The sequence below is a fragment of the Enhydra lutris genome, unplaced genomic scaffold, assembly GCF_002288905.1.
Source record: "Enhydra lutris kenyoni isolate GAN:26980312 unplaced genomic scaffold, ASM228890v2 scaffoldscaffold30, whole genome shotgun sequence".
Taxonomy (NCBI): domain Eukaryota; kingdom Metazoa; phylum Chordata; class Mammalia; order Carnivora; family Mustelidae; genus Enhydra; species Enhydra lutris.
The window spans coordinates 15,842,574-15,865,900 of NW_019154114.1; the positions used below are offsets into that span (position 1 = coordinate 15,842,574).

Here is a 23,327-nt window from a genome sequence, read left to right on the forward strand (position 1 = left end):
ATATGAAGTGGTTAAATAGGTCTTGAAGAGTGTCTTGGGCCTGCTGATCACTGGTAATATAGTTTCTAAAGGAAAATGATATGAAGACTTCAATCTAATTTACAGTTTTGGAACACAGCTTGGCAGGGAGTTGAATCTTTGCCTCAAAGTTAAGCACATGCACCACTCAATTTGCACAGTTTGTTCACATTTTCAGGAGTATAAATCTTATCTCTCCATGTTAATTATCTTGCGCCTTATGCTTCTTACGTGCCCACAGAGCACAGCAGCTTTGATGACCCATAGAAGGAATCCTAAGGGCGTGATTCATACAACTATCCCTCCAGATCAGCCGTTTTGGTTTTTACTGCAGTCCCAGTCTCCAACCCTTCCGCTCTTTCCACTCACACCCGTTCTCTCGCTAAGTGCCTATCAGATGCCTAGCTCTGGTAATAAAATAGTAAAGCAATGCCTGTCTTCTCAGCTGTCACACAGCTTACAAGTCTACATGAAAGCACAAGTCATCAAACACACACAATCCACCTGTTGCTCCTAAAGCCCAGGCGCTTCACACCTGGCTCTTCCCTTTCTCAAAATAGCCCCTCCCCTTCCCCGAGGCGCCTTCCCTTCTTTCAAGATCCTTCCTCCTCGTCGTCCAGCAGCTCCTGCCGTGCCACAAAAGATGCCTACCCTTCTTTTAAGAGCTGTCCTCTCCCGCAAAACGTAACCCCTTGCCCACGAGACCTTCCCCTTCCTCCCTTGGCTCCTCCCTCACAGGGCTCCGCCCTTTCAACAGCCCCTCCCACTGCCACACCCATTCCTCGCCGCTCCTCCCCGGGGCCCGCCCACTCTTATTCCAGCCCCCGCCCACACTACCTCTAGCTTACGCCTTCCCGCCTCGCAGGGCAGCTTCCTTTCCGACCCGGCGGGGCCTGTCGCTCTGCCGCCTGTGGAGTGGTCTGGGGCCTCGCCCGGGAGGCGGGGAAGCGGCCGCGGCCGCTCACACCCTTCTGTGGGCCCCACGGGATGCAAGGCCCCGGGACAGCTAAGTCTCCGCGGGGAGGCGAGCGCGACAGTTGCCCTGGGTGACGGACGCGCTGGGGGCGGGGCCGGCGGGGGGTTGTCGCAGAAGTGATGCAGAGCCCGCCTGGCGTAACAAAGCCCGAGCGCGGGAGGCGACGCTGGCTGACTGCTGTGGGCACGTGCTCCCGGCAGGCTTTGCGCAGCTGCGCACCTGCCCGCGGCGCCTGACGAATCGCCACCTCCTGTGGGCGCCTGAAGACGCGTTTGAGGTAAGTGTAAGACCCAGCTGCGGGGCAGACGCCGCGGCCGGATGCCCCGCGGACCGTGGAGCTAGAGAGGGCCCTCGGACCGGTTTCCCCTCGGAGACCCGGGGCGCCACACCCCGCGCTGTTGCCGTCGAGCCGGAGGGTGCTTGGGGCGGGGGGAGGGGGGCTGCCCCGCGCGTTGTAGGGTGCTCGGCAGCGGCGGTGGCCTCCACTCTCTAGATGCCTGGCAGCCACAAAGGTCTCCAGCTTTGCCAGCTGCTCCCAAACCGCCCCTATTCTGGAGAGGGACTGTGGACCGAAACCTCCTAGTGGAATCCACGCCCGGCTTGTTCGAGGGGGCAGTAGTTTGAATCCGCCGACCCCACCACGGCGCGCTCCTTGAACTTGTCCTGTTGCGGTACAGCCCTGAAGGGAAGTAGCCTCAGGCCCTTAAGCCAGAGGACGAACTGGTCGAAGACAATGCAAAGCTCCCCACTCCTCCCCTCCTCTTGTCCTCACACTTTGGAAGGCCTCGGAAGTGCAGCCGGGGGTGGGAACCCATGGCCCAAGCCAGTTACTCAGTGGTGGAGCCTGGACCCAACTCACGTCTGATTCCAAAGCCGATCTGCTTTCCAATTGTTGTTTTTCCCTCAGTCTGAGTATTTCTGTTGTATAAAAGCATTTTTTAAAAGATTTTATTTATTTATTTGACAGAGATCACAAATAGGCAGAGAGGCAGGCAGAGAGAGAGAAGGAAGCAGGCTCCCCGCTGAGCAGAGAGCCCGATGCGGGGCTCGATCCCAAGACCCTGAGATGACCTGAGCTGAAGGTAGAGGCTTTAACCCACTGAGCCACCCAGGCGCCCTTGTATAAAAGCATTTGAATGTCTTTTTATAGCACTATGATTAAGAGGCATTTGGAAAGATAGCTATGTATTACCTTTTTTTTTTTTTTTTAAACAAGCCCTCCTCCTCACCCCCGGTAATTACCCTGGAAAGTCTACAGAAAAACTACTGTTAACACTCTGGGATGTTAGAACAAAGTACTTTTCTGGATATGACTTTTTTAGGTGTCATTTCTTTACCTAAAAGATGCACATTTGAGTCTTGTATCTCACAACCTGGAAGAAATGGTATGCCCTGCGTACTTTTTTCTAAGAACAATTGTACAAAACTGCATTACTTCACTGCACATTTTTAAAACATAAAACGTTCATAAATTTAAATGGTAGCAAAATATCATAGATGTTGGCATTTAGAAGTGTCACATCCCAGGGGGCTTGGGTGGCTTAGGCAGTTAAGCGTCCCAGTCTGGGTTTGGTCCTGATCTCATGGGTTGTGAGAGGGAGCTCCGCACTGGACTCTCTGCTCAGTGGGGAGTCTGCTTGGATATTCTCTACCTCTGCCCCTTCCGCTGCTCTGCTCATGCTCTCTCTCTCCAATAAGTAAAATCTTAAAAATAAAATGTTACAACCCTCTTTGAAAAGTACTGAAATCTAAGGGCAGTGTGATACTCATCAACATCTATTTAAAAATATGAACTAATTAAATTCTTCTTTCTTCTTAAATTCGTAATTGTATTCAGATTCTACTTCCTACACAGAACTTTATTCTAACGTATTTATGATCAAATGGTCAGGACTTACTGAGTAGTCGTGTCAATTTGATGTGCAAAAGAAAACGAACTTGAAAGTAAAACTTCAAGACCCTAAGGCTAAAATATAAAACAGTGCCTTGTTTTTCCAGATGGAGAAATGTCCTTATTCCTACTAAGTTGACAAACAGTAGGAATGTATTACATGTGTTGATAGTTATTAATGTTGCTGGAAGTTACCACAGTGAAATGGGTGGCACTGTTCTCCCCTCCACAATTCTTTTATCTGTGGATACGTATCACATGTTGCTAGAATTAGACAGATTCAGCCCCAATTTTATTCTTTTTAAACATGTATAATCTGATAACTTGTTCATATGAAGATGCATATGAAAGAGGTTTTGTTATAGCAGTCTCTCAAGTTTTTAAAAACTCCTTTCCACACAGAAATCTGTTAAAAAATTTTTTACTGACAGTTCAGCTAGGTCCTCCTTCAGTTCTTCTGAAAACAAAATTTGAAATCACCTGACTAGCAGGCAGCTTTGTTACCAACTCACTAAAGCTACTTTCTGTTTCTGGGAAGTATACCAAAAATTTTAACGAACTGTTTTACTAAATGATTCTTAAACTTGACAGTAACCATGTTTTCATTAAGCACATGGGAAAGTTGGAAGATGGTAACTGATTTCCTTAACAATAACTGTCTGCACACATTGCTTTTAAATAGGCTTTTTTTTTTTTTTTTGAAAGATTTTATTATCCATTGACAGAGAGAGAGCACAAGTAGGGCAGAGAAGCAGGCAGAGAGAAGAAGGGAAGCAGGCTGTCCACTGAGCAGGGAGACCAATGCGGGGGTCGATCCCAGGACCCTGGGTTCATGACCTGAGCCAAAGGCAGAGGCTTTAACCCACTGAGCCACCCACGCACCCCTAAATGGGCCTTTAAAATGGGCTAGTGGTAATCACTGTTGGAAGTTCAGCAGGTAAAAACCTGATAGCATGACTGAGCAGAAACATTCAGGGACAACTGTTCAAGTTATTATTACAAAAAGCCATTATAGACTGAATCAAGATATGAGAAGCCCTAGTAGAATAAAATCCTAGAGTTGGCCCAGGAATGTTTCAAAAGCAAAAAGATGGAGGCAAGAGATATATGAAAACTGTATTTTCTATTTAATTTTGCTGTGAACCTAAATCTGGCCTAGAAAGGGAAAATACTGATGGCGATAGGTAGTGAGTAATAAAACCATTTTCAGGGAAAAGAATTTAATCACCTTGTAAAGTGAGGGTCATTTCTGAGGAAAGCATGTGTGATTGGGTCTGAAAGAACAGAATGATTATTTTGTTTTTGCTTTTAGTTTTATTTGTCCGAGAGTGAGCGAGCGAGCACCAATGGGGAAGCAGGTTGGAGAAGCAGGCTCCCTGCAGAGCAAAGAGCCCAGTGCGGGGCTCCATCCCAGGACCCTAGGATCATAACCTGAGCCAAAGGCAGATGCTTAAGCAACTGAGCCACCCTGGGATCCTGAATGCCATGACTGTTAAGCAGTAATGAGGACAGTTACAGTTAGCATAATTAAAAAAAATATATTTATTTAGGGGTGCCTGGGTCCTGCTCTGCAGGGAGTCTGCAGCTCCTTCTCCCTCTGCCTCACTCATGCTCTCTCTCGCTCTCTCAAATAAATAAAGTCTTTTTCTTTTTTAAAGATTTATTTATTTATTTGACAGAGATCACAAGTAGGCAGAGAGGCAGGCAGAGAGAGGGGGGAAGCAGGCTCCCTGTTGAGCAAAGAGCCCGATGTGGGGCTCGATCCCAGGACTGAGATCATGACCTGAGCTGAAGGCAGAGGCTTAACCCACTAAGCCACCCAGGTGCCCCTCAAATAAATTAAATCTTAAAAAAATATATTTATTTAGAGAGAACACAGAAGCAGGGGGAGGGGCAGAGTGAGAATCTCAAGCAGACTCTCTGATGAGGGCACAGCCCCATGCAGGCTGATGCCAAAACCCTGAAATCATGACCCCAGCTGAAACCAAGAATCAGAGGCTCAACCAACTGAGCCACCCAGGTGCCCCATGCAGTTTCTTTCTTAATACTTAATGTCATTTACTTCTTTAAACTCTGGGAGGTGATAAAATTTTTAAGGTGATAAAAATTTGCAATACCTCTAGGGTAACCTGTTCCATTTCTTGAATTTTAATTACTAGCAAACGTTATCTAAAACCTTTATTAAACTGTTAAGACCAAAACCATTCAAAAGGAGTATGAGGTCAGAAAAGTTAAATTCTCTGCTGATTTACCATTTGGAAGGCTGTTCAATGCCTGTTATTTTTGACAGCACTATAGTAGAAATGAGGGTTGAAATGGTTCTGTATTCTAAATAGCAAAAGACCAACTTGCCATACCAACTGGCTCTTTGAAAAAGCTCAGAGGGATCCTAACAAAGCAAATGTGTGTCTTTGGGAAAGGATGAGAGAATAAAAAACTGCCCATCTCTTTCAGATGATAATCACTGATGTCCTTTCATGCTGGAATTGCCACTTTTGCTTGCATTGATCCTCCCTCCCTACCACCCCTATTCCAACTTCAGTATTTTTATAGTAACATTAGCGAAGGAACTGATAAAGAATGGAACAGTAAATGTGAAAATCCTAACCATGGATTTTTAAGTGTCCAGCTATTTAAGTGTCTTATCCTCTCCACTACCTTTCTTTTCTGTGAAATGATGGTAGTTATGGATCTGTCCTACCTAGCTCTGAATATTGCTGTAACCATCAAAGAAGGTAATGTGTGAGAGTAACTTCAAAACAAAAGAGTAAATCTATATAATCGTTACTCATTCTTTTTTATTTCCAAAGCAGAGTAAATTAATTTTAGTAATTAAAAGTTGATGAATAATTATACAAATAAGGAAACAGTCATCCAAAATGTTTTGGATACTTTGTTGATAAGGGTGTAAAGATATAGCTCAGCAGTGACATGGCCATTAAAAAATGGCTTCTTTCTCCTAAGGACCAGGAAAAATTTATTTACCTACCTATTTCCTCTAGGTTTTCACATTTGCAGTTTATTCACGATCAGAAGGTGGTAGTATCTGAACACATCCCTCTTCTTGCACTAACTGGGAAAAACGATAAGAGGTATGTCTGCTTTTACTATGTATATAAGTGTATTTATATGTATTTATAGTTATGTGTGTATATATAATATCCCCTTCAAAATATCAGTGGAGTATACTTGGCTTAGAAAATACTCTATTTAGCTACTTAAAAACACCACTAGGCACTGTGAATTTGCTTAAGCTGTGAAGAATATTCACTAAGTCCATGTGTGAGCTTACAAGTTCCACTATGTCCATTTCTGTTTCCATTACTTAATACAGAAACCTAAATGTGGTTTATTTTCTTAAGGATGCCATGTATTGTGCTTAGCAAACTTTTCCCTTTCCTTGTTTTCCTCTTATGTCTTCTAACTTAGCAGTATTAAAAAAAAAAATACAAAATAAAACAAAAACCACCAAAGTCAGTGTCTTTTTTGATTATATTAAAGACGACCAAAAATGGTACTTAATGCTATCAGGCAATTAAGTCTTTAAGAAAAACCAGATTTGTGACTAAAAGGAAACATTTTCTTGGAAACTTTCATTGTTATGGCTTAAATTTCCTTTAAAAAAAAGTAACTTTCCGTAAGTTAAAATCAGCATTTGTTAAAATGAGCATTTTCACAAATATTAGCAGAGTCACTAAATGAAATATTAAGTGCAAAACAAAAAAACATGAGTAATGAAGAAGTTGAATGTTTTATTATTAAATGATTTATCTTCCTGCAAAGCTGTTGCTTCACTGTATAAAAATAGCACCAGCAAGTGCAGTATATTGCAAAATTAAGGTAGTATTGTTTTTATCTGGCACTGAACAACTAACCTTTCTCTACTGCCAGTTATTTCCAATGGAAAGATTATTTAAGTATTTTGACCCCCATCCACAGATAGATTGTAAGGAAGTTAAACAATATTCCCTAAGGCTTAAGGTAACAATGTCATCCTTCAATTACATGGTTTTTATAACTAGTTTTTAACCACAGATAATTTCAGGATTCTGCATATCATAACTGGAGCATAAAAATCATATGGTGTTGCAAAACAGAGGCATACTGTGTTTTTCTGCAGTCATTATAAAGTTAAGGGGTATTTTCTTCCATTAGCATTGTTGCAAGTAGTTTCTTTTTCTACTGTTATTGCTAATAGTTGCTATTTTAAAATCCTCTGTGTACCACTAATTTAAGACAACTATGCTAGATTAAGTTGTTTCATACTAGTTTATTTAGGGGTTCCATTTTCACTCCTCAATAGATTTTATGTATTTCTCATATGCTTCTTCACTCATTAATTCATCCAGTTCTGAAGGATTACTGAGTGCTATCTTGATCAGCCAACCTGCAACCGAAAAAAACGTATCATATTCCAAATTACCTTTTTAAAGAGTAAAAGTTCATTCAAAATGTGAAATTTTTGAGCCTCATAATTGATCTAGTATTCTTTATGTAAATCACTCATTACTTGTTTAAGGAGCTTTGTATTTTAGCCTTAAGAATTCAGTTAATATCCTTGCATATCACAATTGAAAAGAATGAAAGTACATAGATTCTACTCTAAAAGTTTAAGAACTCTTAACCACACACCTGTCAGAATGGCTAAAATAAAAAACAAGTGTTGACTAGAATGTAGAGAAAAAGGAACCTTTTCTGCATTGTTGGTGGGAATGCAAACTGATGCAGCCACTGGAAGACAGTATTGGAGGGGCCTCAAAAAGCTAAAAGTAGAGCTACTCTATGATCCAGTAATTGCACTACTGAGTATTTATCCAAAGAATACAAAAGCTAATACAAAATGCCATATGCACCCTTATGTTTACTGCACCATTATTTACAATTAGCCACATTATGGAAGCAGCCCAAGTGTCCATCGACAGATGAATGGATGAAGATGTGGTGTATGTATATGTGTGTTGATGTGTACAGAATGGATTATTACTCAGCAATAAAGAAAAATACGAAATCGTGCCATTTTCAACAACATGGATGGAGCTAAAGAGTATAATGTTAAGCAAAATAAGTCAGAGAAAGACAAATATTATAGGATTTTAATCATATGTGAAATTTTTAAAGTAAGCTCCACAACTAGCATGGAGCCCAACATGGGGCTTGAACTCATGACCCCGATCAAGACCTGAGGTGAGGTCAAGAGTTGGATGCTTAACGGACTAAGCCACTCAGGCACCCATGATATGTGGAATTTATGAAACAAACAAAGGAAAAAAAATAAGAGACTCTTCAGTTTAGAGAACAAACTGATGATTATCAGGGTAAGGTGGGTGGAGGGATGGGTGAAATGTGGCATCGGGATTAAAGAGTATATTTATCATGATAAGCTATGAGTAAAGTGTAGAATTGCTGAATCACTGTATTGTGTATCTGAAACTAATATAAACACTATATGTTAACAATACTAGAATTAACTTTTTAAAAATTAAAAACAAACAAACAAAAAACAAAACCTCAAGTTGTCATAACTATCAGCAACACTGAGGGATCCAAATACACAAGACCAGGGATATCTTTCTTTGACAGAAGGAACACAGACACTCTAACTGCTGAGGTAAAGAAGAGCTGGCAGCAAAAAGCACCACTAGAGTTAGAAGGGCTAGGTGGCAGGCAACAGAGAACTACAAGCTAATCTTAATTTGGCAATTCGTGTACAAAATGGTGAAGTTTTATTCTATTACCACCAACACCACACAATATGATTGGACACCTTTATGTGTGAAGATGTAAATACTTTGCAAGTGTTCATTAAAAAGTCTACACCTGAAACACTAAGAACTCTATAAAATAAGGCAATGCTTTATTTGACAGAGATCTAAACCTAACCTTACATATTCAGCTTGTGTTTCCCTTTTTTAAAGCAAAACATCCCTATTTAGTATTAAAAAGTGAAAAAGATGTAGTTACTATCTGCTAAACCTCGCTTTAAACTCTAAATGTTAATTGCAGCAGTAATCCTATGAAAAAAGTTCTAGCAACAACTTACCATCTTCATAACAAGATTTGTTGACAAGTCCTGGATTTTCTGCAAGAGCTTCATTAATTTCAGTTACTTCTCCTGACAGAGGAGAATAGAGTTCACTAGCAGCTTTCACACTTTCCAAAGCACCAAACTCATCTAAATTGAGAAAATTTAAAAAATATCAAAAGTCAATGACCTGAAAATACAAAATACGGAGAACTGGTCACCCTTAATATAGGCATGATAGAACATTCTAAATATCTTTAAAGATTTTACTTATTTATTTGTGAGAGAGAGGGATAGTGAGAGAGAGCACAAGCAGGTTGCAGAAGCAGAATCCCCACTGAGCAGGGAGCCTGACACAGGGCTTGATCCCAGGACCCTGGGATAATGACCTGAGCCACTCAAGTGCCCCAAAACATTCCAAATATTTTTTAAAAATCACAGACTTCGTCATGCTCATATCACCTGTGATTAGAGTATAAATATCCTCAATAAAGTGGACCTGTTTTAGACAGAGTCAACAACAAATGATGATGTATCTGAATACCAGATGTACTGAAACTCAGTAGAACTCAATTTTCTTTCAATTTACCACAGCCCTGAAAAAGTAAATGAAAATTTTAGGAGATTCTAGTACCGGTGAAGTACCTCATCAGACCACCCTTCTTGCAGATAATAATTATAAACTCTGAATAAAACAAAAAACAAGTATGAAGACTCTGAAGAGTGACCAAAGGAGGAGTCAGTCCTTAAAAGGAGCCCCAAATGGGTGCCATCTTCATTTATATAATTTATACTGACAACATTGCCCCATTCAAAGCATACAGTGTAACCAGAACACAGAGAAAACCAGTCTCGTTTGCTTGAGAGGTCAGAGGATGGAACATGACCCAGCCAAGGTAGCTGGAAACTGAGGGCTGAAATCCTATGAAGAAGGGAGCCATGGTTGAGAAAAAGTAGTCAACAGCTCCCAAAATGACCACAGACCCACATAATGGAGTAAGCAGAGAACCTAAAATAACTTTAAAAAGATCAACACATGGGGGAATACCTGCAAAGAAATAGAAATTTTAAAAGTGGACATCCTAGAACTGGAAAGTGTAATACCTAAAATGAAATTCACTGGAAGGCAGGAACAACAGAAGGGTCAGTGAATGTCAACAAAGAGCACCTGAAATCAACCATATTTCAGCCTTTTGATTGAAATGAAAGACTGAAAAATTAAGAGACCTAGTCACCTGTAGGACAACACTGAGTGATCTGAACTGAATGAATGATACTGAGAATACCATATACCCAAATTTGTGGGTTATAGCTAAAATAGTGCTTGGAAGGAAATTTTTCTTTATGCCTCATTTACAAAGAACATCTTAAAATCAGTGACCTGGGTTCTAAAGACACTAGAAAATGAACAAAAGCAGTCAGTTCATGGGAAGGAGATAATACTTGAAAGCCACAACAGTGACTTAAAAAAAAAAAAAAAAAGGCCTTTGGCCTGAAGACGCACCAATCTGTCATTTGGGGCAGCCAAAATTCTGAGAGAAATCTCAGTCTTAGTTGGCATAAGGAACCAGAAGACAAGCTGAGACCACTGTAACTACTGGAAAGTGAGGTGGGAAATTCGAAGGAGACTAAAAAAGGGACAGCCACCAATCCTGTGCATAAACTCTATCCAGGTCTCTCTGAATGATATCTGAGCCATGCATGTACACCTGGTATCCCACCTAAGGCTAAAAGAATTAAACTTAGATTTTAGTTGCTACCCACCACAAGGGAGACAGCATTTTACAGTATGGGTAAAAAGTACTTAATAAATTTTCTAACTAAAGAAAAATTAGAGCACCTTCAGTCTAAGTTGAAGGAAGAAAACAAAGATATGAGCACAAAATAAATGGACTATAAAAAAATTACCAGTAAAAATTTGCTTCTTTAAGATTAGTATGATTGATAAATAGCTAACAAGACTGATTTTTAAAAAGAGAGAGAAAACACACAAATTACCACATCTTTACTACTGAATCTGACAACATACCATGGAAAAATTCCCCCCAAAATGTAACAAAACCAAAGATAGTATAGAAAATATGAATAGCTGAAAAGAAAAAATATGAATAGCCTTATTTGTATCAAAAACTTTCCCAGAAAGAAATCATCTGACTCAAGATTTAACTGTTAATTCTATGAAACATTTAAAGAAGAAATAATCCCAATCTTGCACATTCTCTCAGAAAGCCTGATGCTCCCCCCTGCTTATGCAAGCATGCTCTCTCTTTCTCTCTCTCACTCTAACAAATAAATAAAAATCTTTAAAAAAAAGTCAATATAATTCCAAAATTTGACAAAACCATTATAAAAGACCAGTATCTCTCATGAATATTAATATAAAAATTATTAATTAGCAAATTAAATCCTGCAGTATATTTTTAAAGATAACTTTTGCATCAAAACTACCAGGAAGGCAAGTCTGATTAAACATTTTAAAATAACCTTATTCATCATATTAACAGAATAAAGGAGAAAACCCTTATGAGCATATTAGTAAGATGGATAAAACAAATGTGACAAAATTCAACAATTTATCATCCATAAATGATTAAAAACAGCAAACTAGATGGAAAGGAACCTCCTCCTCTGATAATGAGCATCCAGTTGAATTATCATGCCTAAATGATGAAATCTTAATGAATTCTCAAGATCAGGAACAAGGCCAAGGCAATGATGTCTACCTCACTGCTTCTATACAACATCATACTGAGCTCAAGGCTGTGCAATAAGGCTAGAAAAAGAAAATGCATAAAGACTGAAAAGAAATAAAGCTCTTTATTTTTTTTTATTTATTTACTTTTAAAAAAAGATTTTATTTATTTATTTGACAGACAGAGATCACAAGTAGGCAGAGAGGCAGGCAGATAGGAGGAAACAGGCTCCCCTCCCCGCTGAGCAGGGAGCCCCATGCGGGGCTTGATCCCAGGACCCTGGGATCATGACCTAAGCGGAAGGCAGAGGCTTTAACCCAGTGAGCCACCTAGGCGCCCCTAAAGCTCTTTATTTACGGATTACAGTACAGTTGACACAGAAGATCCAGGAATCTAGAAAATGTTAAGAATCATTGAATTTAATAAGGCCCAAAATGAAAGCAAAAACTATGACAAGTTTCAAGAAGAAAACACGGAGAGTACCTTTGCAAACTTGGTATATGCCACAGCTGGTCAAACTTTCTCAGTTCATACTGCCCTAAGTATCTTAGTAACATATTTTTCGTTTTAATCTACATCGATTTACTGATAAGTGTGTCTGCTGCATACTATACAACTTCTCCATCAGGGAATCAGACTGAACACCAACCACTGTCTTATGATCCTTGTTTACTTTCATGCAGTATTTGCTTTAAAGACACATTACTCAAGATAACATATATCTAATATTGGAACTAACTCTACTGAGCTATTAGTGTGTGGTGTCCAAAAGAGGTTGAAAATTTTAAACATCCCATAGCTCTAGGGTATATAGGATGGGAACCATGGAGACAAAGATTTCTTAGAAAAGATGCAATGTTCTATACATAAATAAAAACACTAATAACTTGGACTTGTTAAAAATTAAAGCTTATCAAAAAAAGTTATGAAAATGATAAGGCAAAATCAAAAACTATGAAAAAATATACAGAATGCTTAAAAATCAATGGTAAGAAGACAACCCAAATAAATTTGGTAAAGGCTTGACTAGAGATTATAAACAAAAAAAGATGAGTAGCAAAGCACATGGATGGGTGCTCAAGAATAATTTGTCATTTCACAGTGGGATATGCAGTGCCTAGAACTCTCGTATTGCTGGTGAAATGTAAAATAGTACAGCCAGTTTGGGAAACTGGCAGTTTCTTATGAAGTTAAACATACAACTACTACACTACAAGCCAGAAATTCCACACACATACATATATACATAAACACCCACCCAAGAGAAATGAAGACATCTACAAAAAACACTTCTACAAAAAAGTTTATAGCAGCTTTATTTCTAATAGCTAAAAACTAAAAATAACACAGAAATCCGTCAATAGGAGAAAAGATTAAAAGGTTACATAATGGTACAATATTCAGCAATAAAAAAATAAACTACTGATCACTCAACATAAACCTCAATGTCATAATATTGGACCAAAAAAGCCAGACATAATATAAAAACTGTGTGGTGCCTTTAATGAAGAAAAATAATACACAAAACTAACCTATGGTGACAGAAATCAGAGAACAGGTTGTCTCGAGAAGGGTTTTAATTGACAAGGTTTACAGTGTTTGTCTAATTGCATTGGATTATACACTTCATGGATTCACTGTATGTAAATTTTACATCAATTTTATAAAAGCCTTTGTCAGAAAAGTCTAAAGTACTTCTTAGGGATATTTACATTAATATAAGTTTTTTAACCACAGAAAGCAGGTTCATGCTGCTCACTTGCTGTAAAGAGATGTTCAAAACAGGATCTCTTGCTTGAGAGAAGCAGAGTGGGTACAAAACATTATGAGAAAGGAACAACTGTTCTCTGATGCCCAGAACACAGAAAAATGAACAGATAAAGATTATTAATCACAAAAAGGGTCTTATTATGACATTGGAAAAGGTTCCTAAGAAGACCTTCAAAAAGGAAGATATGACCTAATATTATATGAGAACCAGAAATCAGAAAAAGTTCAAACGAGATAAATGACTGGGGAAAGTTTAAGCAGAAAAAACATGGCCAATATTGTCCAAGATATTTAGAAAAAGATTCTTTACTGGCTCCAAAGAAAAACAGATTTTACCTTCTCATCCTACTTTTGGATACGGCCATACAACAAAGTCATTCTTGAGGATTTTGCTGCCATTTTGTGACCTCTGACACAATGACACAGAAAAAGCATGAAAAAAAGGTCCTGTCCTTGATGACCCTCCACTGTGCCTCTGAGCTAATCCCCCGTTTCCACCTATCTCCAGACTTCTTGAAGGAGATAAACCCCAACTGTAATCTTTTAGGTGAGTTTTCTGTTACTTGGATAAAAAGCACTCTAACTGGTCCTAGGTGCAAACAAGTTATTATTCAAGATAAAGGAAATGTATGGCATGTATAATATACCAAGATGAGAAAATACTCACCTTGTTTGTTCAGTTTTGTCCCGACCTCAGGCAGACTACAGTAAACAACATCTCCCAAAGCTTCCTAAAACAAACAAAACACAAATCTTTAAGAAATCAAATTAAACCTTCCAGTGAATAGAAACACTGACCTTCTATAATTCAAACAGTACGTATTTTATACCCCAGGAGCCACATTCTTTAGTTTTTCTTATAACCCTTCAAAAAATGCAGAACAGCTAGCCTGGTCCACAAGCAGCAGTGTCACAAACCATATTCCCCTCACCCCATATACTAGCTCCTCTGAAAACAAACACACCTTGTGCTTTTCCACCTCCACAGTTTTGCTTAGGCCTTTTCGCCTGCAGTATTTGCTGAAATCCTTCCCACTGATCTGTACATCATAGTCCTTGCACTCCCTGAAGACTTTGACTCCAAGTTAAGAAGTGAGCTCTCCATCAGGTGAGTTACAACCCCTGTACTTCTCAGGTCATCCATCATGTAATGTTTTGTGTGTTTTATGTTTTATCTATGAGGGGAAGACAACACTTGTAGCATTGTCCACAGTACTGTGTACTGGGCCTCAGTAGGTACACAGATAGATCAGTGAAGATACAATTGTCAATGATGCTCAATACCTGAGATTCCAACACTTCTGAAGAATACTATATACTCCTTTCAGTTACAGGTTCCCCTTCCTGCCCCAATGGAAAATCATGGACTCATACTTGCTATCTGGCTTCTCATTTCCTTCTGTATAATTTCTCAATATGGGATCAGTGGGAATAGTGAAATTAAGAGAAAAATACTGGCTACATAAATGGTTTGCCTTTGTCTAATCTGTGCCAGTCTAGGTTTTCCCTCTTCATCCCCAGGGTCGTGCACATATCACAGTGTCCACAAACGCCATCAACACTCCACGCCCTTTGCCTGCTCTTCTTTCTCCCTTAACTGCCCCAACATGAAACACATTTCTTTCCTGAATAAGGTATATTTACTTCTAAGTGTTAACCTTTTAATAATCTCTTAAAACACTGTATATTGCCCTAATTTATCTTTTGCTTGTTTACTTGATTGATGTTCTTTAAAGGGCCCAAAATAACAAGGGGCAGAATAAACAATTTTTTTAAAAAGGTAGAGCAATCCAACTGAGACAAGAGGAGACCGTTTTAAGTATTTCAAGACAATCCAATACCTGTGCAAAATTGCTGATTCCCACTGTTCCAATACCATTTTCTGTTGTTATCCATTCATGCTTGTCTGTGAATTTACGCACTAAAACAGAAGACCAGTATTTCAGAAAATCAGTGGTATCACTTCTTCAAAAGCACTTTTCATATCAATACTGTCAAAAGGCAAGACCTTCTCAGTATTTGTGTTTGATTTACTGACACTGCCTTTCAGTAACACACTGCCCAGGAAAAACCAGATCACATGAAAAGACGGAGCATCTTCTTACAAGTACCATCATTTAGGCGAAGATGGCTTGATGTGAATGAACGCCTTGTGTATCTTTTGGAGATTTGGTTATTCCAACATTAGTCTAAATCACTCATACAAACTATTTTGGAGCGTACTTCAAATGTATACTCATCTATTACTCGTCTGTCTTACAGAAGGTAGTCTATCCCTCTGTAGACTTGGGGTGAGGAGGCATAAATGCTCATAATGCTTGTAAGTGTTCATAAATGAGATAGATTACTTAACCTGAAGAAAAAAAAAATGTGCCTTTTTAGGTAGAGTTAACCTAAGAGGGTTTCATTGCAACTTGGTTATAAAGTGGAATCTTATATGAATGAAACTGACCAACAACTATAATTTGATTAAGTTACTAAAATTCCATTTTCATTGAATTTAAGCCTGCCCTTGAAGAAAGTGGCTACTATCATTTATTTAAAGAAGCAAACTATAAGATCAGAACTCAACAGTCACCTCACAGCTAAGGCATTAACTGCTGGAAAGTTAAGCTCTGCTCAACCTTCAATGGACAGGTTAGCCCTTGGCTTTATGAGCGTCTTCTCTTCAAAGACATGGCCGAACTATTCAAGGATTCCTGGAAAAAAACTGATCAAAGTTCAAGACATGTGAAAAAAGCTATTTAGAATTTAATGTTAGTAGTACCTGCTTTAAAGAATAATTTTTTAAAAAGCATATACTATCTTCTTAAACATATGTATTACTTTCTGAGGCCAAATATTTTTCCAAAAACAGTGCCTCAGAAGTTAACAGGACAATGGTTCATCAATTCAAATGCTGTTTTAGAATAAGCCTTTCTGGTTCACTCATACACCTTACCTAAAAGACAGCTGTACTTAAAACAGCATTAAAATGCTTTGATTACACAGCTCTGATCCACAGCAGAATGTAACTTACTGCTTTCTTTTCCCCCTAATCATTAAAAAACTTTAATTTCATATTCTTCACTGGAAGAAGTTGTAAAATCTCTCACAAAGGGAACTTGCTTTGCTTCATTCCACTTCAAATAGCTAAATGCTTCAGGTCAATCTGATCTTTCCATAAAGTTTAACTTTGTGTTCTAACTACAACTCTCTTCCCACACTGCCTTTTCTTGACTACTTCAAGTTTAGAAGCTCTTTCTTGCCAGATGCCTTCTGGAGCCCTCCAAGATTCCCAGGCCATCTAGCTGGCTCCCACAGCACTCTGTACCACTCTCCCCAGATCCTGACCCTACAACACCCAGCACTTAAGGAGCTACTCATATAGTCCTTTTGTCCATTCTCCCCAACAAGGAGATGAAGTACAAGGCAAGCAAAAGCATGGGTTATCTCATTTTTATTTGTATTCCCAGTTCGAACATAGTGCTTACCAAACAGTAAGCACTCAGAGGTTTAAAGAGTGAAGTAATTCTTTGGTTTTAATTAAGTAGATTCTGAGCAAAATATCTGTATAGGTACTTGGCTACAGTCAGTTCTCCCTACCACTCTGTTACAACTCTAGAGCTGGCCGATTACAATACAAATTACGAAAACTTTAAATAAAGTTTTTTAAAATTTTTTTTAGTTTAGGGGCAGACAACAATAAATATGACTTCTCTGAGACTACTGTCTCAAAGTTGGCCTTGGCATCTTGCCTAATTGTAAAGATAATCCTAGGAGTAAAGGTGCTCACACACACTCAGTTTAACGATTCAGCAACCACAAATTTAGAGGAAAGACAGCAACATCATAAGGTAAATCCATTTTAAGTCCAACTAATTTCAAAGTCCGGGAGACTATTTACAAAGTCAAGCTGTTTAGGCTAAAGACAATGATTAATTTAATTCTCCTTTAACCCTCAAGCCCAATAGGAAAAAAGTGGACAGATTAGGTAAATAATCACTTTCTTACTGAGTCTTTAAGAACATCATTTTTGGCTTCAAAATGAAGCGTTTTCAGTAATTTATGAAAAGTATGCATTTTCCTCTTTTCAGAGTCATTAGTCAAGGGGCACCTGGCTGGCTCAGTTGGTGGAGCATGTGACTCTTGATCTCAGGGTTGTGAGTTCAAGCCACACTTGAATGTGGTAAGCAAGCATGGAGCTTACTTAAATAAATAAATAAATAAATAAACAAAAACAAACAAAACCCCCCAAAAAACCACAACTATTCCAAAGTCACTAGTCAGATAACAAATATTGTCCAATTTTTACCTACTTGATTCTATAATATTTAGTAACAAGTAACATTTACCAAGTACTTACTATGTGTCAGGCTATATGTACAGCGGTTACATTATTTCATTTCATCCTCCCAACAACTCTCTGTGATAGAGGTTATTATCATTTCCATTTTTCTGATGAGGGAAACAGACTCAGAAGTTAAGTGACTCTGCCCAAGATCACATAGCTAATTAGAGGTAGGATCAAAATGAGAACTTGGGTCTCTCTCTGTTCTTAAAAACCTTGGTGTTCAATCAGATCATGGGTATTGATGTTTTGGACAATACTTAACTAGCTCACTGGAAACTGCAAAATGCCAGCAGTAGCGTCACACTGAATAACAAAACAAAACAAAACAAACCCAAAAAACAAAACAAAACAAAAACTTGAAATTCATTTCTTCTCTGAGACATGCTTTCCCCTTTGTATTCAAATAGGTAATTACTGATACGTGTCACCAGCAGAATAAAGGAATACATTAGCAACAGGAGAAAAGCATCTTTATGTTTCAGGCTGTAACAAATCAATGTTATCAAGTCTTCCATTTCCAAACAGGTTTCTAAAAACAGTGAACTTAATGAGACAACAGTCATCACAGGCCTATGCACCACTAAGAAAGAAGCCCGAGTTCTTGGAGGTGCAGTTAGCATCCCAAGCATTTGTGCCCACAGTAAGAAAACTTTTCCTGCTGCGATAATTGTGCTAAAGTATAAAGTAGCACAGATGACCAAGACATTTGTGGGCAGGGCCCCCAGTTACTTCAACTGCATGTCTATGTGAGGCATCATTTCTGTCCCAACACATCCATAACTCAGTATAGACTTTAGCATAATGTAAGGGTCCAAAAGACTTTATCTCACTGTTTTTAGTAAACAGCCGAGTATTCAAAGTTATGCTCACTTTTGCTAGTAAAAATCTAGCTCCAGTGCTTTAATTTTATTAAGTGCTCTTGCTTTTGTTTTACTTCACAGAGTTCTCAGTGACAGCCCATATAGCAAACTAAAGCCTACCATGTCTCCAATTTTAGGGCCCACGATACACACACGCACGCGAGATAACCTAAGGTTGCGAAGGAGCTTAGCGACGCTTGCACGGATCTCCAGCAGCGAGCGGCCGGAGCTCCCGCGGGAACAAGCCCGCACTTGGCGGCCGCGCGGGTGCTCCAGGTTTCCTCCTCCTGGCTCTCCAACCCGCAGGACAAAGGCTGCAGCGACGGTCACGCGACTAGGGATCCCAGAGAAGCGAGGGCAGGGGACACCTCGCTAGACCCAGGTGGTCAGCACTGGGGAATCGAGGTAAGCAGCGACCTGGGGAGGGAGGCGCCCAGCTCCGTCGCCCCAAGCAGCCCGGCTCTCCCCACGTGCTAGCCTGCGCTTACCGGAGAGCAGAGCCGAGCCTGTGCGCAGTGTCCGGACGGTACCCGCCCTCAGTCCCCAGGGCCGCAGCAGGCAGGGTGCAGTGGGCGCGGACGTGACGCGCAAGCTGCAGGCCGTAGCCAGCACGCTCCGCACGGCTCGCAGCGCCATGTTCACAGACGCGCGGGGGTCGTAGTGCAAGCCGTGCGGGAACCCCAGCCGGCAGGGGCGGGGCGGGGGGCGGCCCCGGACCGGAGCGAGCCGGAGCGAGCTGGCTGGTAGGGGGGTGGTGCTTGGTAGGGGCAGGGGTGGGGATTCCAGGCCAGGCACGGCCCTGGATAGGGGGACAAGCGCGAGAGGGGCGTGGATATGCGGAAGAATTGCAGCCCGGAAGGGGCGGGGTGAGGGGGGGTGAGGGGCGGGGCCTAAGCTCAGTAGCTGGTTGGTGGGGGCGGGGTAGGGCGGGGCTGGACCTCGTCGCAGGGAGTAGCTTTCTGGCAAGTGAAAGTGCAAGGTCAACAGTTCCAGCTTTGCCTAAGTGAGAGACACTAGGGGACATTAAGAAGGGTTCCCGATAGAGATGGCTTCTCTGGGCGCGCATTCATGTACCATCGCGTCCCTGAGGTTCCCAGGAAGGTAGAATGTCCCCAGTCCTGTTAAAGGATACCCTCCCTTCCTTCTACAGAGAATCAGTGTCACCCAGAGCAGGTGGCCAGGTCTAAACTGACTCATTCCAAAAGAAACCAGTGGGGCATTGGCCAAAGGAGCTCTGACATATAGTGTCTTTTTGACACTTAAAAATACTGGAAACAATCCAGGAACCCAACTTTATTATTTTACAGATCCCAAGAGGCCTAGGTACCCCAAATGGGACGGACAGAATCATGAAGCTCATAGAGGTGCAAGGACTTGTCTTAGGGTCGGAAATGTCTCATTGGTGGATGCGTGGAAGCCAGTCAGCTAATGCAGGAGCAATCAAAAGTTGAAACCCACCATGGTCAGTTCCTTGCTTAAGTAGCCAGCCCCATGACCAAGGCCTTTCCAGAAAAGCAGAAGACATGTTCCCATTCAAGAGACGAAATAATCAAGTTCTGGGGAAAATAATTAAGTTCTGGGAGAGACCTTACCTTCAACACAAATTTTATGGAGTGGGCAGGAATCAGCAAAGAAACACCAGAGTGAAAAACACCTCAAGCTGCACATCTTTATTATTACAGGGTGGGCACCTTAAAGTGATGTGTGTGTCTGGTGGGGGAGGGGGGGTTGTTTAGAAGACCTGTGCTGTTGCCCTGAGCTTCTACCCCACTCATAAAATAGGCCCTAAAATATTTATTCCTTGTTTGACTAATGCATCTGGTGGAAAAAACAAGGTCACATACCAGTCTGTGGACAATATCACATGCCCTTCCACTAAAACAGTAGGAAATGTGTCAATTTTTTTAGTAAGCATTAGGATAACCAAAAAAAAATTGTTTTTCATAACCGATAACCTTTGTAACATTCATGGCTTGAGATTTGAAAGGTCATCTCATAACATGTTTGGTACAGACACCTGAAAATTGCATACACCTCAAAAGGAACCCACTCATGTCTTAAAGCTTTTTTTTTTTTCCTCTCATAACAATACAACCAAAGGAGTTGCCAGTTTGATATTTACAGTCAATTAAGGACTGGAGAGTAGATGGGAAAGATGAGAGAGATGAAGAACTTAGAAATTCTCCAGATCTTAGAACTTTTCCTATTTAAAACAGACTGTATGGGGGCACCTGGGAGCCTCAGTTGATTAAGCATCTGCCTTCAGCTCAGGTCATGATACTGGGGTCCTGGGATGGAGCCCAAAGTTGGGCTCCCTGCTCAGCAAGGAGTCTGCTTCTCACTCTATCTCTCCCCTGGCTCATGCTCTCTCTCTTCCACATCCCTCTCCCCTCTTCCTCATAAATAAAATCTTAAAAAAAAAAAATACAAAAACAGACTGTACCTATCTGGGTAGGTCTCTGTATGAGTCTATTGAGAATGTGTGTACACCTCGCTATGGGTTATTTGATGAACATCTCTGCACATAAAGCTAATGTTCATACCTGACACAATAAAGAATGGATGATGGGCTTTTGGTAGGATAGAAGATGATGAAATCCCCAATGTCCATGTTGTATGGCTCTTTATAAAGGATCCAGGGTTTTTTGTGTTTTGTTTTGTTTTTATTGTCAGGGTGGGATCCTGATTCACATGTCATAAAAAGACATTTAAGTTCTCATCCAGAAAGAAGGCAGTAGTTCAACTCCAGGATTGATTAAGTCAGTCATCAAGCATGTTCCTCTCATCTTTCTGCTTTGCTATGTTCAGATTGCTCCCCATGGTTTCAAGGTAGCCTCCAAAGTTCCAGGAGTCTTGATCAGACCAGACAATATCTAGCAGCATAAGACCCCACGTCTCTGTGTCTCTCTTTATTAGCAAGTAGACCTTTCCAGGCAGTATCCTGGAGACTTCAGTTTTCATTGGCTAGACCTGGTCATGTGACTACCCTAACTCCCTCACATCAAGGGAATGGATTATTAAGACAAATCAGGATTTACCTTAGGTCACTACAGGGTCACCTTCCCATGAGTCATGTGGGAAAAGGGTAGAGGTCTACCAGAATAAAGTTGGGTTCCGACAGCGAGGAGGAAAGCATGAGATGGATTTGGGGCAGGCAGCCTGGAGGATCTGTTATCACAGGTATGTGAAGAGAAGGGCCCAGACCTGTGAGCTGGAGAGGATATGTGAGGTGAGTCCCGTGCATGGGGGAGGGATAATGTGCCCTTAGTCGCACAGACCAACCCTTTTATTATCTAGATCTGTGGTTCTCAGAATTTAGAGCCTGGTTATCAAGTCTGACTGCACATTGGAATCACCTGGCGAGTTTTTAAAACTATTGTTGCCTGAGTCCTAGCCCAGAGGTTCTCATGTATTGGAATGAAGTCTGCAGATTCTAGCGTGTGGCCAAGGTTGTGAACCACTGGTGTAGATCAACAATTCCCATAGTCTCCTCTAAGGAACACTAGCTTTGACTGAGGTGCTGCAGTACTGGATGCCTGGGTCAGAGAGGTTTGGGAGTCGCAATACACTTTCTCTCTTGTGCTCATCTCATCCCAGCAGTGCCCTTTTAGCATATTAAAAAGTCTGACAATTCCCATCCCAGAGAACTTGTATAACCTTTTATACAAGTGTGTTTCTCACATTTCTTTGATTCAGAAACGTTTCTGAGGGAATGACACCTGTTATGTTGAATTGTGTTCCCTACAGAGATACATTGGAGTCCTAACGCCCAATACTCAAAATGAGATCAGAATTGGAAATGGGGTTGTTGAGGATATAATTAGTTAAGACGAAGTCATAATGGAGTAGGATGGGCCCTCAATCCAGTATGACTAGAGAACTTATAAGAGGAAAAGAAACACAGGGACAGACACAAGGAAGAAGGCCATGTGATTACACAGAGATTAGAATGATTCATCCTCAGGCCAAGGAGCACCAAAGAACACCAGAAGCTGGAAGAGAACATGTCCCCTTTGACACCTTGATTTTGGGCTTCTATCCTACAGAACAGAGACCATAAATATCTGTTCTTTTAAGCCACCTAGTTTGTGCTACTTTGTTCTGGCAACTGTAGCCAATTTATATGACAGCTATTAACATCTCTTCCCAAACACGGTTTGGGAAACCCTGAACTAGAATCATTGAGAAGCAATCCCTGACCAACCAAGAAGATGAAATAGTCCACAGACATTATTTTTCCCAAACTCCAGACAATATTCGTTTTATTTCTAGAAGGAAATACATTTGAACAAATAGTCTATCACAGTAGTGGCAATTGCACATATCTATATATTTTTCGGATGCGATGCTTTTTCTATGCACACAGGAAAACATCGAGAGAGAATGTAGAATCGCCAGTAAACATAGGTCTGAGGCTTTGGCCTTCCCCTTCTATAGTTGGATGAAGAGCTTAACCCTCGGGTGCAGCTGGTGCAGGTGGAGGGGGCCAGGCCTCTGACCGCTACTTGGGCTGCTCACTGCTGTTTCCAGGCTCCTCTCTTTTACATTTAATACCCAGGAAACCGAGTATCTTCATCAGCAAAAAATCAGCAATCTCTCCTTCTTCCAACAGCTGAAGAGGGAAAAAGAACCATGTGACGTACATAGAACCATCCTCTTTGGAGGCTTCTCTTTCTTTCTAAGGAGAAACCATGGTATTATTGTCCAGTTCGGTCACTGCCAAAAGTCACTTCGGTATTTAGTCAACTTTGTGTTGGGAGTCCC

The 23,327-nt window shown here is 40.7% G+C and overlaps 2 protein-coding genes and 1 long non-coding RNA gene across 3 annotated transcripts in view; 1 reads left to right on the forward strand and 2 right to left on the reverse strand.

The window, feature by feature from the left end:
- Positions 1–1,079: 1,079 nt before the first annotated feature.
- LOC111153022 lies at positions 1,080–18,956 on the forward strand. Its single transcript, XR_002640978.1, has 4 exons — positions 1,080–1,271; positions 5,888–5,977; positions 14,359–14,478; positions 18,701–18,956. It is a non-coding gene; the product is annotated as an uncharacterized LOC111153022 (long non-coding RNA).
- LOC111152838 (glycine cleavage system protein H) lies at positions 6,634–19,252 on the reverse strand. Its single transcript, XM_022511511.1, has 5 exons — positions 19,052–19,252; positions 15,212–15,291; positions 14,038–14,101; positions 8,926–9,057; positions 6,634–7,272 (listed from the first exon to the last, which is right to left on the reverse strand). Exons 1-5 carry the CDS (start codon positions 19,197–19,199, stop codon positions 7,175–7,177), a joined length of 522 nt encoding a protein of 173 aa, XP_022367219.1. The 5' UTR covers positions 19,200–19,252; the 3' UTR covers positions 6,634–7,174.
- Positions 19,253–23,064: 3,812 nt separating this feature from the next.
- Positions 23,065–23,327, reverse strand: part of LOC111153074 (polycystin 1 like 2) — a 91,982-nt gene continuing 91,719 nt past the window's right edge. Inside the window, 1 exon segment of the mRNA XM_022511870.1 lies at positions 23,065–23,175. Coding sequence (XP_022367578.1) covers positions 23,065–23,175 — 111 coding nt within the window.